Below are 18,644 nucleotides of genomic sequence, written 5' to 3' on the forward strand. Positions count from 1 at the left end.
ACAATACAATGTCAGTATAAAAATATCTATACTTTGAAATCCGGGACGTCACAGTGGCGAACCAGCGGTGATTTTTCCACGCGAGCGCAAAGATAACAAAACAGTATAAGTCAGACCTACATTCGCTTACTAATAATCAAACAGTTACTCTGAAATTATTCAAAGCGGAGCTTAGAGTAAAAAGAAAAGCATTTTATCAGTTCAGACTAATTTAGTGATTTTCTTTGGTGGTCATATAAGGGAGGGGCTGTTTAACCTCACGCAAATTAAAGGCTGCGGTGACGTGCTATCACACAACGATGACCTGCCCGCCCACATCGTGGCTGTGCCGCCGAAAGTGGACTCCGCGCACTCAGCGCCCGACGGGATAAAAAGGGATAAAGAAAGTGAGATGAACTCTTTTTCGCTCCAAAAGAGAAGCGAGAACAGAGAACCAGGCTTAACCGGGTGTCGAATGCGGATAAGCGCTGAATGAACAATAATGGCAGGCCTGATTTGGTGGTATGCGAGCTGCCTTTGGAGGCACAGCTACTGTGTGGCCTTAACCAATTCACTGTGCATGCTGACAGGCGCATGCGCGAGTGCTTTGTCACAGTACGTTACGACTGCCCGCAATTTTCGTGATGTAACCCGTTTTCCGGTTAACGTGCGAAGCTGCACTGCGCACTGTCCGCGTCTCGACCTGCTTGCGTTAAAACGTCACATGCGTGATTTCTTTTTCTCCAACTCTTGAGGAATTGAGGATTCGTGCTTTATTTGAGCGCTAGAATGTTCTTAGCAATCTAAAAGAGCTTTTCCTGTCGGTACTCCTTTAAATGGCGTTGATAGCTCTTGAACGGACGAAAATATTCCGAATAATATTACGATTTTCACACGCAGAAACGTTCTTCCTATGATTTATAAAGCGAGAAAGATCGCGCTCTTCCATTTTATTCGAGTGCTGCAGTGCGTTAACTTTGTTGCCTCCGAGGCAGCCATCGGTCACAATTCCGGGCAAAAATTATCGGTTCCCTGGAGTTTATATGTTAACAAGGATTTGACTTAATATATCATCGAGGTCTAGGTTGCCATGACACGCGCGAAAACATATGGTTAATCCGCCTTTCTCAAGAAGCAGCCTTAGCTCTGGAGCTTCCATCTAAACATGTGGGAAAGGATTAATTGTTTTTCAAGGCAACTACTGCACCGTATTTATGAGGTTTGTTGCTTTCAAAGGGACCCTAAAATGATTTTGATAATTTTCTACGAGCGCGCTAAGTCGTTAGGGTAGGACCTTCTAATCATTAAGTGACACACTTAAGCACTCTGCGTGAAGCGTGTAACTTATTATGAGGTTTAATAATGTGCATCGCTACCGATCGCAGCGGCGCCGCCTCTCCCCCGAATTTTCAGCCGCCCCATCCCAATTGACGCGTTCAGCCGAACTGACGTCAGTTGGGCGAGCTATCCAATTGGCGACCCAGGTCTAGTTATCGATCATTTTTTTCAAATTTACGGGGACCAAATGTTGTTTATAAAAGTTCTAATGTTCGTTAATTTCTTTCTATAAAAAATAAGTAACAGAAAGAGAATACCCAACGAGAATTTATGATTACACTCAAGCACTTCCGGCACACGGCAAGTATCGTCTGTTTGTGTTACAACCTTCTCCGTGTTGACACGAGCTGCGCGCTCAGCGCTGGTCTCTAGCTTTCTTGTCGCGAGCACCATGGATCAGCTTTCACTTGTAAAAAAAAGTTTACACCCTTTGGGTGGTATTTTGTCTGAATACAATGATCGTCAGCTGTCTTGCCCTCATTTATTTTCTTTACTGCTTCGAGCCCGATACTTCCAAGTCACGAACGACATGCGCGTTATCAGCGTGGCGTAGAATTCTCGAAAGTAGCAAGCGCGGAGTTTTCAAGAAAGGAAACGCAAGCAAGGCAGATGACGATTATCGTTGCGGGACAAGATAAGCCCCCAAAGGGCGCAAACTTTTTTAAAGGGTGTTGTTACGTTGTGAGCTGCAAATCAAGCAACCTGCGACATGTGAAGCTGCGACATCGTGTCCCACTGCAAGGCAACACCCGAGTGGACTGGCTGCAGTGCTTCGGGCTGTCGGTATCCGATCGGCACCAGCATCTACGCGTTTGCGGCTGTGACTTCACGCTGAAGGATTGCTACCACAATAGAGTTTAGCGTGCCCGGTATTCGGGTAAACGCAAGTGACAGTGGACCGTATCACCGTTTCTCCACCTCTGTGTAGCCGTGTTCTTGAATTTTCTGTTACCGCCATTTTCTTAAGCGCTGCTGGCTAAATGTAGCCTCTTGTTTCATTCTGTTCACTTCTTTCTCCACGCTCGGCTACCTTTGATGCCGATTTCTTCGCTTATCTGTAGCTGACTTACCCGACTTCAGTTTTCTGTTGTAGACTTGTTCACTTCTTGTCTCTACGTCTGCTTATCTATTCGGGCACCTGCCCACTGGCACATAACTATTCCGTAGGATTGACCAAGAATGATCACTTGTGCAGTTTAAATGCACAATTGAAAACACCCAATGACCCAAGTTGTCTATTCGGTCACATAGCCAATGAACCAAGTTGGCGTTAAAGATATTACCTATGGCGCGCGAAGTTCGCTAAAAATGCTAGTCGCATGAAAGAGCCATATCAATACATAAATAAAGCATATAATATGGGTAACTGCAATAACCCTTACCATTGCCAATCATCTGTTTACTTTTCAGAAAGCCCATCTGCATCAACAGCACTCTCTACACCTTTTCAAAACATCGTGACACAATCATGGTTTATCGCACTTTTCGGATTCTTGCTGCTCGTGGCTGTCACTGTCTTCGTCCTTCTTTTGATACGGAAACGAAGGCTGCAACATGCAAAATCGCTCACAACAGGTAAGCATGCGAGGGTTTCCGATCAACTCCTTTTAATTTTTTTTTGTCACCATCGCATCTAAGTGTGACACTACGTCCTCCGCCGTTAGTGTCTTTTACATTTTCCTCATATCATACAGTATTTTTTAAGTAACTTTCGGTAACTCGTAGCGCGTTAGCTCGGAGAGCAGTAAAATAGAGCAGTGGTAAGCGCGCCTGACCTGTGCAGCTAATCCCCTGCAAAATCTAGCTATCCAAGTTACTACATATTCGGAGCGACGAAATAAATATATTACTGCGAATTAACACCTCCTCGCGTTCATATCACGAATAAAACTGTTTCATCAGCTTGTTTTACATTCATACGTTGTGTCGTTTTAAATTATCGATTAACATCTGTCTTTCATCCTCCTTCTAGTTCCTGTACATAAGCAAGAAGACATCAGGTGAGCAGTTCTGCTTCTTAACAAATTGCGTAATTCACGTCACCGCTTTGTGTGCATGTAGATTTACACATGGCATGGCCGCAGCACGCTTCGGAAGAAACGTGATTCCGAACCTGGCTGGAAATAATGAAGTATTGATTCCCTTGCTCCCTACCCCAACCCCCAGCAACTGCTTCAACTCCCTCAATGGCCGTCCTGGCCTCAGCCCTCATGAAGCCTTGTGGATTAACCATAGTGCCTGGAGATCCTCTGACCAATCAAAGGACTCTTTTTGTGAAACCAAGCTTCTTAACAAAATGAGCTGTGCGTCAAATGATCTTAACTATTCTAGGTGAGTTGCATCCAAGCCTATCACTAATATGCTTAATGCCTACTTGTGACAGCGACCTGTTACCTGATAGAGGAACTCAATACCTTACGCTGCTTAACACAATTCTGCTGATTTAATTCGCTACAACTGTGATTACTACTCATATTGAATGAGATGCAAAAGTGCCTTTCAGTTGAGGTTTTAGCGCGCAGTAAGTGGCCAAAGAGGTAAAGCGATATTTATAGTGTAAATAAATCAACCTGATAATACGGACTTGGCGAAATTATTATCGGCCAGAAATGATTTGATTCTTTAACACCCTTTTGACTAACAGAAATAAATAAAAGTCAACGTAATGCGTAGCATGCTTAACTGTACTGATGCCAAAATGATTAGACAGTCAAAATAAGGATTTCAAAGCTCGTAGTGTGTTACTTCATGATTTAAAACAAAGGTTATGGCGCAGAACAGACGAAGAGAAAGTGAGACACAAACGAGACATATACGGGCGCCAGTCATGAACCAACTAGCTCAGCAACAAGTTATGTTATTTCACCATCGTCGCCAATAAAAAAGTTTTGGTACAAACTGCTAATACTGTCTTTTGTTTTCTATATTTCCAGTGTCTATGCACCTCTAAACTGTGGGATCAATGCGCCTGACTATGCAGAAGTAGATGCGCAGAGCATGACAACTTTCTACAAAAAGGACCTCCCTTCGATTCCAGAGCCCTATGCAACGACTACGTTAATCAACCCATCACTCCAGAAGAGCCTAAACGGTTCTGTAAGTGCAAGACAATTCTAACATTATTTCTGTTCTGAACTTGAATTGTTTGTCATTTTAATGTGAAAGGAAAGCATGACTTGCAAAACTAATTTGGAAAAAAACTAACTGTTTAAAGACATTTTGGGTGCGATGAATGGCGCTTGTAAATGGCACATTATACGGGTACAAAAATTTCTAATAGGGGTGCGCTGTATACGTTTGGTTTTTCTATATATGTATTGCATATGTGTGTTAAAAAACGCGGTATCCCCGCATTATTTGAAGCCCTAACTCACATCACAGCATTTAAAATTTGTATGTTAATATTGCATGTTGAAGATGTCGTTAGAAATACATATAAATAAACATATTTGAATTCTGATCGGGCATATGAACTACACATTCCAAAAGTATCATGATATCTGGCGGTTGCGGAATCTTACTTGTACGCAGTTTCACTGTTTTGATCGAAGATCTTCTGAAACGGCGTGAAAGCAAATATGATTAATGGTACACTTATCTATATGCGAAACGCAATGACTAAGTTTAGAAAGTACGCTGACATTTTTTTTTTACATGAACCTTGTGTAGCGCTGTGCGGAAAGCCCAATCTTCAGGCAACACCGCTTCTTGGCATGGCGTTCGCTCCGGTGGACTTTCTTCTATGTAGCGATTATATTATAGACAGCTTTTCATCCTTTACATAACCCTTGATTGACAACTGATGCATCGCCATTCATTGCAAGCTAAGTCTCATCACAAACGGTGGTGTGCCACGACTGGTAATTGGGAAATTTAAGCTTTAGGCATGAATCCACACGCTAATTGTTTTTGCTGCCGACTTATTCGGTGCTGTCACTTGTGCTTGCAAGACTCCAAGACTGTTCTCTGTCACAATGTGAACAGAATAAAGAGTGTTTTTTTTTTCCTTAGGCTAAGGATGCTCGCAGTGGAAGCTCAGCGGAAGAAGGAAGCCGCAAATCTGAGAAGGCGTTTGACTTTGAGCTTGCGCGCGCAAGTGAAGGTGAGAATTTGTTGCGCTTTGATTGTAGCTAAAACGTCCTGCTAAAGGACTCCTGAGATATCTCTAACGTTGACAGACTATGCCTGACGTAGGCTAGCGTTTAATTGCTTCGGTGATTCATTGCAGACGGCATCACAGATCGGCTGTTGGAATCTGAGAAACTTGCCAGTCCCGCCAGTGACTCAGGAAGCTACACAACAGGTAACTGTTTATTATATTGTATATTAGACTTGTTGTTATGTGTATACACTAGATTAATTCGAAACGAAAAACTAGTACCCTAGGCAAGATATAAAGGGTAACACTCTCGACTGCCAGAGTTACTGTGAAGGTTATTTAGGGAGGGAGATCGCAAAGGTAAACAAAGGATCGTGTAACGTTATGTTGGACCTTACTCTTAGTCCATTGAAATGTTACCCCTTCTGTGCATATCGCACGTAAATCGTGTGTAAACTTTCTCTGTTTACTGATTTCTTTCTTTCCTACACTGGCCATCTTGCAATTGGACTACGATGCCGTAATTGTCACCTAAGAAAACGTAATGCGAAATTCCACATGAAAAGAATTTTTATATTAAGGATGTCTGAATGGTGTCTGTGTATGTATTCATACAACTTTTGATTATTTGAACCCTGGAAAAGCTCAGCTCATTCTGAAAAATTACTGCAGCAGTACCAAGCTCAGATAAAAGGTGCAGTCTAACAGGTTACACAATCAGTGCGGTCGGAAACAGTTATATGATACAAGTACTTTGAAGAACGCCATGACATTGTTGGTATCGTCGTCCTTTCAGACGAGTATGGAATGCCAATAAAGAAGTGCCGCCAAAAATTCTCGCGCGGAGGACCTTCTTCTAAGGGGCCAATGATGAATTGGTCTGAAATCATTCCTCCACCACCTGAGCAACCACCCAGTGAGGCTGGGTCTCCAACAAATACTCCGGCATGCTTCCGAGGGACACCACCTCGCAATGTACAACTGAAGCAGAAGGTGAGTGTTGCCTTGAACAGTGCGTTAAAGATACTGCGCCCTGTCGAGGTGCAGTATGTTCAGGTAACCAATGGGCGTTCAATTACTTCATTCTACAAAATAAAAATATAGGTATAAATGCGACGTACCTTGTGCTTCTACTAATTTCTCTAAAGTCCGTTTGGATGCTCTATAATCGGTGACAACCTACCAATTACAAACAAGCTCTTTCCACAAAAACGCAGGGAACATGCCCTTCACCTCTGAAAGAGAGCAGAGCCTGCTGGAGTCCGCTCACATCTTAGTAAAGTTGTTCTGCTAATATAAATGTTATGTCGATTGCAAAGGGTAGTTGATTCAGTATAAAAATGTTAGCTATGGCTAAGGAGTGATGTAGCGACCACCCATAAAATTTTCCCGCGACGTTTGGCTTTCGTCCTGAAACCAGTGACACAAAGACCTATCTGTGCGGAGAAAACAGCTGTTTTTGAACAAAGGGAAGTCTCGTGACATCAGGCAATAAGAAAACCTGACGGACTGACGCATCCATCGGTTGGCCATCGCGGCGGCGAGATGGGTTTGCAAGTCCCGTTTACTGCAGCGCTAACTACGTTTTGTGGTGCTTCCGGAACATTGCAGAACAATCTCGGCGATAAAATGGAGCAATCTACCCCAGACTGCGCAAACTACGGGTGATAGTATGGCGTAATCGAAAGCAGCTGTTCAAATTCGGTGACGCTGAATTTCTTCGCCGCTGGTCTACGCTGTACCTAACCGTCTCTTGAGGCAATGTTTTCCTACAGCCGGAATGGTGGCCAAAGTATGTTTGTTTCAGAAGCGATTCGGTATTTGCGTGTGCCTCGGATGTCATTCATGAATTCGACACTTACAATGATGTTTTTTTCATGTGCGCTATAATCGTGTTCTTGAAGTGGAAGTGGAAAAACCAGTGTGAAGCAGACAACATTTGCTGTTCTTTTTTGTGCCAAGTACGATGTACTGCATGTGCGATGCGTTATATCACGCTCAATGTTCCTACCACAGTTGTAGCCGTGCATACGGGCGAATAAACGTTCTTTTGATCCGTGCAAATTGTGATCAAGTTGGACAGTGAACATAGAACCTCGTAATTCTTAGGTTGTCACCGATTATAATTACAGCCTGTATGCTATGTCGCTTCGAAGAGAAGCCCGCATATCATGCATTAAAGCGTAGCGTACACTGCCTAGTTGTTAGGCGTCATTTTGTGCTCCGTTCCGCTTGCACTTCCGTTTCGTGTCGCAAAAACCCGTAGCGCCTTCTATGTTTCAATAGGTGAATTGCTGTGAATACAAAAACTTCTGTCTGCTTACCGCCACCTACTTGTGCGCACACGTCTACGACGTGATATTTTGTCAAAAGCCCGCCACGGGCCAACAAACATCCGCCCAAAGCCCAGCCCATAGAGTTCCATACAATAAATACTAGAGGGAACTCTGCCGCTAGTGCCGACGAGAGCTGCAAGCGGTGCAATTACGCCACAGTGAGAATTATGCTCAGTGCATAATTTGTCTTAACGTTGTCCTTCTGGCTTCACAAACTGCTTCGTCGCTTTGTAAACTGATCATTTTAAGCAAAGTGCTGTTCCACAAGTTATAAAATAAACACAAATAAAGCTGTCCGACGGCAGGATTCGAACACATGACGTCTTGTATACAGAGGCCCGATATAGAAACCATTGCGCAACGGACGCATGCACCGACAAGCGACACTCTTATGAATTTCTCGCGGGCAAGCGTTGAGACGATTCGTGCGATTCTATTTGGCATTAACAAGGCGCAGTTAAAAAGCAGGCGAGAGCTAGCGCGGGCAAGGTACGCGCGGAATAAGCAAGCAACCAGTGAATTGCGCCTGTAACGACAGGTAGAAGATTCTGACGAGGACGCCTTGAAACGCAGGCAAGCGCACCGGTGGGCTAATTACGCGAAAAAGAAAAGGCACTGCAACAACATGTCTTACACTTACCAAACACAAGATTTCTGGTAAAAGCGGGTCTACTGGGGAGATTGTTATAGAGTGTGTAGTATTCTATAGGGTTGCTTAGCTCTCAAGATACCGCAGTAGTGGTTCAAAGGGTGGAGTAATGATTATAATGAATGCTACGTCTTCACAAGTAATGACTACAATTTATGCTACCCACTACGGACAATTCCCCAGGGGGTGTTCTTCCCTAAGTTTTTTTCCTTTTTGTTAATTTTTGATGCGAAAGCGTCGATTGGCCCATTGAGCGAAAAAGCCGGCATGTGTAATCTGTAGCAGCGAAACGACACCTAAATTCCCGTTGGGTGCGACGCCTCGTCATACGAGTGCCTCGACGGAACAGAGCGGGCGAGGGCGAAAGGTGTTGCGTGAGGGAAGAGGGCATCGCCGCGACGCGACGTCACCCTCGCTATCGCTCTGGGAGCCCAGCACGCGGTGCGTATCTCTCCCTCCCCCACACTGGGCTTAGCTGCTGTGCGCGCCTGCCGGCCTTGGGGGCCGCTGTTTGGTCCTCAGTCTGTCGCCTCGCAGGACGTCGGTGGCATGCGGCGTTGGCACCGCAGGTAGCTGCTGTTTGCTGATTCGTGCAGCGCGTACCGCTGTAGTACATTACTCACCTTGCAAAACTGGAAGGACCGCTTAGTGTCTTTCATTTGGAAATTGATGCTCTCGCATTCGCAACTCATAAGAAATGCTTAGGTTTCCTCGGATTTTTTTTTTTGCTTTCAGCTTTCTTGCCATGGAGGCCCTCACAACACGACTATTGTTGTGTTGTGAGTAAAATTTGCATTTGAATTAATTGGACATTTAGAGTACCGTAGAAAGCATCTGGGCCATTTGAACATATTCTTCGATCGTGCATATTTTGGAGGCGATTTAGTATTTTTGCGTGGAGGCGACGCGGAAACTAAATTCTATTGCAGCCTAATTAAGCACTAGTAATAAAAGGGCGTGCGTGCGTGTTCCAACTTTCCGGTACCCCGCTTTGTCTACTGTGAGCCTGGCTTTCTGCACCAAAAGTTTGTTCTGTCTGCGCATATCTCCATCTTTGAGCACATGAAATGATGCTTGCTTTCTCTTTCAGATAAGCGGAGCGCAGCCAATGTCCAACCTGAGGGGAGCCCATGGTCCGCCTCGAGTACAAACACATTCTCCAAGAAATACCTTAAACCAGTCCAGCAACAGTCTTGGGAGCTCCTATGCAGACTCCTACCAAGGCGTACCGCCATTTTTTCCCAAGGGACAAAGGTCCCTTCTGATGCCGTTGCAGCCTCAGCAGTCACATCAGCAACAACAGCAGCAGGAACAGCAGCAGCTATTCAGCAACCCTTTCATAGACCGGGGAGTGCAGTCATCACTGCCATCACTGATAAATGAGCCACGCTCATCGAACCGTACCACAGAACCAACAGGAGCTCGGTTCGGTGCCGGCCAAGGTCAGCACAAACATAGCATGTTTATAAAAGGGTCTCTAGTAGCATTTCTTGTTTCTCAGGGAACTAAACGTGGCAGTATATTAATCATACTAGTTATGTCTATAGTGAACTTTGTTTACGTTTCTTAAACAAAGTATAAAAAAATATCCAAAAGAAGCTTTTGCGTCGGCTGTATGGCATAAGTGCTGTCAAGAATGCCGCCATGTGGTGTAACACAGAGAGCTGCAACTGGTTGTGTATTGTGTTTGACGCGTAGAATTCCTACCAAAGCTCGTTATGTGCGTTAATTGTGAATATGAAAAGAAAGTCGCAGTTTCACCGGAAAGGCGAAGCATCGATTGGGATAGCAGATTAGTATAGAGCTATGCGCAGTAAGGGTGTTAATTTTATCGGCAGTATAATCTCGTAAACATTTGCTTCCTAACTGAATTAACAAGCACAGTAAACACGAACACATCTCACTCGATAGCCACAGAAACTCGTTATCAAAACGCCTCAGTGAGGAAGCGCGGCAGCTGCAGCGAGCGAATGGACCTTCATGCTGCCTCTCGCTTCAACGCGAACTGGGCGTCGAACGCACAGCGCATACTAAGCTACCAGCACTCGGCTCCCTTTGTCCACATGGCCGATCGCTTTCAAGCGCGGCCTCGCCGTACGCAGCAGCCGCCAAAGTAGAACACCGCTCCCCTGCACCCCCCCCGTCCCTCCCTTCTCGCCTGTGCCTCGCGTGCGACGGAAGACGGCGCGCTTCCTCCCCGCTTCCCCCCAACCGCGCGAGATTGAGCCGCGATTGTCGGGCGATCCTTGCAAGTTTCACTCGCACGGCCCGCGGAGACGGGCCGAGGAGGCGATATTATCGTGCTTGAACTTTATACACAACATTACGATGACGTGCAGATATGCGCCTAGAGTGTACATAAGAGTGCTATCACAATAAAACGATGATGTCTACTCACCGCAGACGTCATTGTTTTTCCTAGGCTATATCTACGAACCCGCAACTGCTGAGTCGGATGTGGAACTACTGACACGGCCACGATCTATAGAGTCCAGTGTTGCTGGAGACACCGACTACGCTCCAAGCCATGGTCAGTGAAACAGTGAAAATTATTTTGTCGTAATAGTTACGGCATAAATAAGGATACCTCGGAACAATTTCGGGAGGGTGACCCCATCCGGAACAATGCTCTAAATTTTCTTTTCATGTCGTCTATTGACTTATTCAGAATGGTGGGATAGTTGATTTTCTCGGGTTGTATTTGTTATACCTTTGCTTTAGCTTGCTTAAAATGTTCATTCGGGCCTCTTCATACAAAGAATGCTATTATGGCATAATTTTGGTCTATTCGATTTTCTTTTAGAACCGAGCGCAATTCCTCCTTCAGCCTGGTTGCTGGCCAGAAGCCTGCAGCTGTTGAATGCTTAGATGGTCCAATAGATCTAAACATCAATGCATCAGGAAAAAACACACACGCAGGAATAAGAGATATCTGTTTAAAAAGGGCAGGCGACATCTATTTACTTTTGTTGTGCTCGGTGGTTTCTTATCCCCTACTGCTTTCGAAAAATAGAAGTTGTGTTCATCTTTCGCAAAAAGCTGGCGAACACAGGTCATCTAGCTGTGGCACCGTGACTATTTGTATTACCTGTGCCCGCCAAATATTCTGCAGACGGTGGCGTCCGTGCCAACCGTGACGGACACGCCTTATCCTACGTTACAGCGCAGTTACGGAAACCTTACACCAAGGGCTTGCCGCGTGCTAAGATCTGCACCACTCAGACTAGGAAGAAAATGTTCCAGATAGCCAAGGACATACGTCTGCGTGTTCATTGTTGGATTACTCGTATGGGCTAAATTTGCATTTCGGCTTGCCACTTACGCGATAATTATTTTAAATAAGTATAACCCAACGTTTAAGTTCGACACATAACATGGTGTTTTAGTGCTGAAGTTTGCACGACCTCTCGTTCGAGGCGTTCTATCAGACGGGCTCTTAGAATTTTCTGACTGCATCGTTACACAGCGCCATCGTGGACCAGCACTACGGAGCAGAGCAACAGCTCTTGCACAAGCGGCCGCTCCAGCCGCGCCAGTTCCTACGATGACCCTGTCTACAATGAGGTGGATTTTGTGAGCGCCGTGGCACGAGCCGCGCAAAACGCTGGGTTCCAAGTCAATGGCTCTGTCGTCTCCACAACAACGCCGACACCCGAGCAAGGTCAGTCATTTATGAATTTTAAAGAAAACGCTGTGCAATTTAGCACCGAGTTTTTTTAAGCTCCCCACAAGGGCCGACGTGCTTTGGCAGCAGAAAGTTGCCGCAATTCGGAAAAGCAAATGAAGAACCTCTGCTTGCTATGAAGTGAATCATTTGCACATTATGCTGTTTTAACAAACAGAAGGGTGTAGGATTGGGCTTGTGGGTAAAACATGCTTTAAAGTTTGAACAACAGCGCAAGGACAGAAGAGAGAACAGAGCACTATTCTTCTGTCCCCTCTGCTGTCCCATGCGCTGTTATTCAAACTTTAAAGCCTGTTTTACTAATGAGCCTAATCCTACACCCTTATTAAACGGAAGCTGAAGAGTCTGTCGAATTCAATAAGGTGCTGATATACGGATGCGGGAACCTGATAAACCATGTAGGTAAATTTTTTTTTTTTGGGGGGGGGATTTTTCAAATAGGAGCGACGTAATCGTCGGTTAAACTTGCGCAGTCGCTCCGCCCTCCGTCGAAAACCACGTGCTGTTGCTGACACTGACGATGCGAGCGGAAATGACGCTGAAACCGCGGCTTAGTGACGTCAGCACTGCTGTTCCGTTCTTTCGCTGTCTCCGCGACCGTGCCTGACCGCGCTTGTTTCTGCGTGCGTGCCGTCATAGTCCACTGCGCTCGACCGTGCATTGGTTTGTTTCTGTGTATGTAGAGTGGTAGTTAACGTGCGCGGCATCGGTTGAAGTGGTGGGCCGATCATGCCGGCGTTCTGTGCAGCGTACGATTGCACGAACGCCGATGATGGAAGACAACAGCGACGATGTTGTCTTCCATTACTTCCCGCAAGACAAGAAGCTTTCAGCGTAGTAGGAAGCTGCTGCGAAGCGAAATAATTTCAAGAGCTCAAGAACAACAGTGCTGTAGTCTAATCACTTCCATGACGACGATTACTACCAGTGTTTATCAATAATGCGTGCGTTCGATTTGCCAGTAAAGTCGCTCGACTGAGGCCCGGCGTAGTTCCGTCAGTGTTCGCATGCAAAAGGAGCTCATCATCGCTGTCAGGGCCAGCGTAGTTGCTGTATGCGGCCACAGAATGAGCGCGAGGACGACTTGCTGCTGGCAGGCTTTCTAAATGCAGTGAGAAAAGGTCGTGGTACCGAACGCACAAAGACGGGACGGATGCCGACGAACGGATGGTACCTGGTCTTGGAAGACCTTATAAATACACGAACTCGCCCCAACCTGGATTTTGATTTACTGCTAGCTCCTTCGTGTTAGCCCGCTGAACGGAAGGCGGATGTTTATCTCCCACCCTTGACGCAGGTTTCGTCGCAAGGAGCCACGAATTTTCTATTCGTACGTGTGTTGTGAAACAGTCTGCATGCAGCTACCATAACGCAGTGCACGTGTGAAGTTTGCATGTGTTGGAAAGCCGGCACACGCCAGGACGCTGCGCTCCCCATTCTCTTACCCACAGAGAAAAACCGACAGTTCCACGTAGCCGACGGAATTCGCCGCCTTTACGGCTCCGGTTAAGAATAGCGTGCGGATGGCGCGCTGATGAAGGTCACTACACGTGCTACAAGAGCCGGGAAACTTTTCCCGCGTTTAAACCATCTGTTTAGATTGCCGACAGCTTTGGGGCCGCGCACAAATGCCGACGATCGCATCCCCGCTTACGTTCCACGATGAGTCATGCAGGAACATAACGCTGCAGTTGTTTACCCGGAAACGAACTCATTGAATCGCTGGATGCAGCTTTGCAAAAACATACTCACCAAAGAACATTTCCAACACGAGGAGATGCTAACACTTAGCTTTCGTTCGCGTCGTAAGCACTGCTTGCACCAGTATCTTTGGCTTCGTAGAGAGGCAGGCTGTTCGCAATCGGCTTGTACATGTAGGGAGTAACGCCGAACTCCTCGGGGAAACGCAAGCTCTCTAAATTTTCCATTACCGTCTCAGCAAAAAAGAAAAAAGAAAAGAAAACAAGAAAAAATAGCAGCACCAAACTACCTTGCATCGTGCTTTATTTGTAGCGGCAGCGGTCGGTCAGGACGACGAACACCATTGTTGACGTCACGAGGCGTCCGACCAATCAGAGGCAGAAACGAGGCGCGCGAGCGGCCCCAATTCTGCTGCTGCAATTTTCGTCGAAACAAAAAATGTTTGCGCTTCCTTTCGCTCAATTTCGATGCGACATTCGAATTCGGAGGGTCGAAACCTGCTACGTGCAGCCCTTCACCTATTTTTTTTATGGAAAACCTTTCAGCTTCTCTTTAAGTACATTTCACGTACAACGGGCCCTTTTCAATGCCCACCGCTATAGCGCCGAGTTCTCGCTTCTGTTTCGTCTGCTGTCCTTCCAGTGTTATTCAAAATTTAACAGACTGTGGATACGGGGTGTTTGCCCCAGGGCGCGGCTTAAATCCCGGTGATGGCGGCCGCATTGACATAGAGGCGCAATGCAAAAAAGGCTCATCTTTCATGCATATCAATTGGGTACGTGCAAATGAACTCCGGGTGGTCAAAAAGAAGGAAGGTGAAAACTGCGCGAAAGAACATCCCTAAATTAATTTACGAGTCTTTAGGAAATGAATTAAAAATTTTTGTAGGGATTTTTTTCTTAGTGGACTATGCATTTATATTTCGCTTGCAAGTAATATTCGCCTGTTTAATTAAGCTGAATGAATAGAACTTATTCTATCGGCTGCAGGCGGTTTTTAAAAATGTTGTGTGCTCTGGAGAAAACACTCGACATAATAATTCATGCGAGAAACTTCACGTCAGTATTAGTTGAGCCTATATTAAATCCTCGTTTTGAATTCAGTGGCAGAATAAAATGCTTGCCATAGTTGCTGTATTCGGTGTAAATGATGTGTGGTCTCGTTCCTCTCTAGGTGCCAAGCGCAGTTTTCATGAACGAGATCATAACCAGCAAACTCAAAAAGTCACGAACTTGCCTATAAATGCGAGTAAGACGCTGACACATCAAGTGAAGAATAATGGTAAGTATGAAAAAAAAAAGAGATAATAAATGGGCTATAGGGAGCGGGGAAGAATGGCGCCATAAAAATTCAATGAACTGCAATACCTATGTTTTCGCATTTTGTTTTTTTTTTTACTTTCCAGAAACCCATCCTCAGAACCAGCTTTTCTCTCTAAGCCTGCCTAGTCAGAGGACGTTAGGGGACCAGCGTCCTCAGCATGATGAAAATAATCAGCCTATGCAAAGCAATGATGGTAAGAAACATTAGGTGGACCATGAATGTTGCGCATGGCTGTATAACTAGAAGCGGTTGCTGTGCAGGGAGCGGTAGGAAGTTATTTCTTCATGGGAATACGCGTCAGGTTGTCTTCCAGTTAAAGCTTGCTGGAGACCGCGGGCGCTAATAATAAGGACAGCTGGGCAGCAAGAAAACAAAGAAACAATTGAACTGGAACGTGACCTTGCCTTTTATTTAAAAAAAAAGGCAGCTGATAAGATCCACTGGCGCAAAGTGGAAGATAAGAATATAGTCGATGGGTCTATATATATATACATGCACATATGTATATAATAACCATGATACCATAATAACCATTATAACGAAACTTATTTTTTTTTTTACTCGCAGTGTTTCTCCTGGTGATATCAGCGAACGCCAAATAAAGACGTAGATTATTACGTTGTCGGCCATTTTGTGCCTTGGCATTGAATTCGCGATTGTCTTTCTTTCTTTGCAGGGGCGCCATACAAGCCGCCTAGCTTCCACATTTACCACGATCCACCGCACCTGATGACGCCTCCAGGCAGTGGAAGAAAGCAGTGGAGAGCAGTGAGCCGGGATGGAGAAGTTAGCGCCCAGGTCATAAGGTAAGCAGGGCAACGCACGGCCTTCTTCGCTATAAAAGTTCAAGGACATCAATAGTATCGCACAGCGACGTTGCTTTAAGAGTAAGACGCCTGTTGGACGGTAGCGAATTTGCCGTGAGCATGTTTAGCAAAAACGCTCGCCTCTGAACCGTTTATGTATGGAGAGAGGCATGTTATCGTTTGTGATCGTGCAAGAATGCTGAAGTTGGGCCGAGCGAAATAGTGAAACACTTGGGACGGTACTGATTGTAAAACTGAAGCAGGTGTAAACACTGCATTAACAGTGCGAACACCACAGGAATGATTCGCATTCATATGGATTGGGAAAGGTTGTGCTAAGTGTTTTCCCATTAAGGCCCGCATACTATCATGTGCGCGCATGTAATAAGAACACATCGTTGGTTCTCTTTGTGAGCTAGCACTATACTCATTGCAAAGGACTATTATTACAACTCGAATACGTGTTTGCTGAAATTAGATGCATGATTGGAACCGAGTTCAAAATATTTCAAAGTGTTGTTCTGGAGATCACTCGACGCACGTCTTGCACCTGCGGAGAGAGAAAGTACGACTGACGGCACACCGCAGCAGACCACCATGAGTTGGTATATATATATATATATATATATATATATATATATATATATATATATATATATATATATATATATATATATATATATATATATCCGGAGAACTAGTACTTAAAATATTTGGTGACATTTGTCGTGCAGGGATTGCCTGGACAATCTTACGGCTGGTCTACAGCTTTCGCCTTGTCCAACATGCTGGCTCGGGAGGGGGGGAGGGGGGCGTAGGCAGTTTAGCATATAGATTGTTTGAGTTCACGTCTTCGTGGCTGTCATTTGGGGTAGTAGCTCGTCGTGGAGCTGCATAAAAATAAAGGTGACAGCATTACAGCCACGTCTTGCAGCGATCGACAAATCGATAACAGTGAGAATCTTGGAAAGACAGGCACAATCGAAAGCAACAGAATGTACGCGTGACTATACCGTGGAATATGGAATATGGAATATGATGCACCGACGTCATTTTGACTACAATTTTTGTATACTAGCATGACCAAAGCTATGTTCTGGACGCTATCTATTGCTTTTTTGTCTAACAGCGCGAGCATTGTAGTAAACGTATTCATCTTAACTTTTTTTTTGTCGTAACCTCCCATAAATTGTCGCACTGCTTTTCTGTGCTAACAGCGTGATCAATTATCGTATATATATATATATATATATATATATATATATATATATATATATATATATATATATATATATATATATATATATATATATATATATATATATATATATATATATTTCTGACGTAATCGTCCATAAATCCTCCCATTCGTCTTTTTCAATGTTGCAGTGGACATTTGTACCATGGGTCTACGTGAAGAGAGAGCTTTCACCTTTCCTCGAAGAAAAGAAAAGAAGATTCTCCGGTCACGTCGACACAACGGCGGCCCTGCATCAGGACCGCTGATCAAGATCCTGCCACGTACGGATGCAAACACAAGAAGTCGGCGGATTTAAATGCTGTGCGAACGTCGATGTGACTCGCCAACCAAGTTCCTTCCGTTTCTGTCAGAGAAGCAGCTGACATCGTGCGACCAGTCCGTCAAATTATGCAAGAGGATGTAACGTGTGCCAAATATGGAATGCCATATGCAATAATTAGAAAAATCAACAGAAGCGTCTGGCAACGAGACTGCCCGTCGTCGTGTACCACAGGACGCTGGTGTGTGTGTGTTTTGTGTGCGTGCGTGCTTGTGTGTGCGTGCGAACTTAGCAAGAAGTGTAAACAAATATATGTGGATTTATTTGTTTTGTAGATATGCAAGCGTGAACGAGAGCGCGAGCTTTTGTATGTGTTCACTCGAAGACTGTACAGCGGTGGACATCGTTAGCGCCTGGCTCACTCTTACTCGTGCTGCCATTTCGGAGCATATCACTGGACTGAGCTCTGAATATTGTGATTGTTGAGGGGGCGCTGCGGAACACTCTTCCTAGGTAGCGCAGCTTTTGCCGATGTCTTCAGTGGTCACCGATTCGTGTACAGACAACTGCATGCTTTCGTATGGGCAGCGTACCCGGACGTTTTCTTTTAATTTATTGTTGAAGACATTACTTAATTTTACTTAAGAGGCGTGTACAAACAAGGCAGAAAAAAGTCACAGAAATAAAAGTCACTATTGTTTACCTGCTGAAACTCGGTCAAGTGCGTGTTTATGAACAGCGAAAGTTGTCCATTCTGCTTTTTATTTATGTTTCGTATTTAAACGAGCAGAACGGTAAGTTTTTTTTGCTCGTGATCTATTAATTTTATTTCATGTATGCTGTGTGCCACACACAATAGCATTTCGGTGTTTCCTTACGCATCTTTAATCTTCCACAAGAACGTATTGGCCTGTTACTGCTCTCTCTGCATATGCGTAAGTGCTGTGGTTGGTTATTATCATTCAACGCATCTTGTTGTCTTATTACTGTTGGCAAATATTTAATTATTTAATTTTAACTTCATAATTAGGTGCGTTATTTGTTCTGTTCTATTCCACCTTTTACTTTGCCACGAAACATCCAGGTAAGTGACGTGAAGGAAGGAAGGGATATGAAAAAATAAACGTACGATGTTTATAGCTTGTCGATGTCAGATGATTGACATTATTTTATGGAATCTTCTTGTGTCAGTTTTGTAAACCATGCGG

The 18,644-nt window shown here is 44.8% G+C and overlaps 1 protein-coding gene across 4 annotated transcripts in view; it reads left to right on the forward strand.

Annotated features, from left to right (window-relative positions):
• The window catches only part of LOC142583193 (roundabout homolog 1-like), a 194,747-nt gene extending 176,599 nt beyond the window's left edge, over nt 1-18,148 (forward strand). Inside the window, exons 14-27 of one of the 4 annotated variants that reach the window (XM_075693548.1) lie at nt 2,728-2,892; nt 3,290-3,317; nt 3,484-3,648; nt 4,251-4,413; nt 5,329-5,419; nt 5,546-5,620; nt 6,213-6,409; nt 9,492-9,843; nt 10,824-10,931; nt 11,868-12,062; nt 14,961-15,068; nt 15,193-15,303; nt 15,787-15,916; nt 17,306-18,148. In XM_075693548.1, coding sequence (XP_075549663.1) covers nt 2,728-2,892; nt 3,290-3,317; nt 3,484-3,648; nt 4,251-4,413; nt 5,329-5,419; nt 5,546-5,620; nt 6,213-6,409; nt 9,492-9,843; nt 10,824-10,931; nt 11,868-12,062; nt 14,961-15,068; nt 15,193-15,303; nt 15,787-15,916; nt 17,306-17,333 — 1,916 coding nt within the window. In that variant the 3' untranslated portion in view covers nt 17,334-18,148. The remainder of the gene's footprint in view (nt 1-2,727; nt 2,893-3,289; nt 3,318-3,483; nt 3,649-4,250; nt 4,414-5,328; nt 5,420-5,545; nt 5,621-6,212; nt 6,410-9,491; nt 9,844-10,823; nt 10,932-11,867; nt 12,063-14,960; nt 15,069-15,192; nt 15,304-15,786; nt 15,917-17,305) is intronic. The other 3 variants (XM_075693549.1, XM_075693550.1, XM_075693551.1) reach the window with 3 other exon arrangements.
• The last annotated feature ends 496 nt before the right edge of the window (nt 18,149-18,644 follow it).

This window comes from Dermacentor variabilis, chromosome 5 (genome assembly GCF_050947875.1).
Source record: "Dermacentor variabilis isolate Ectoservices chromosome 5, ASM5094787v1, whole genome shotgun sequence".
Lineage (NCBI taxonomy): Eukaryota > Metazoa > Arthropoda > Arachnida > Ixodida > Ixodidae > Dermacentor > Dermacentor variabilis.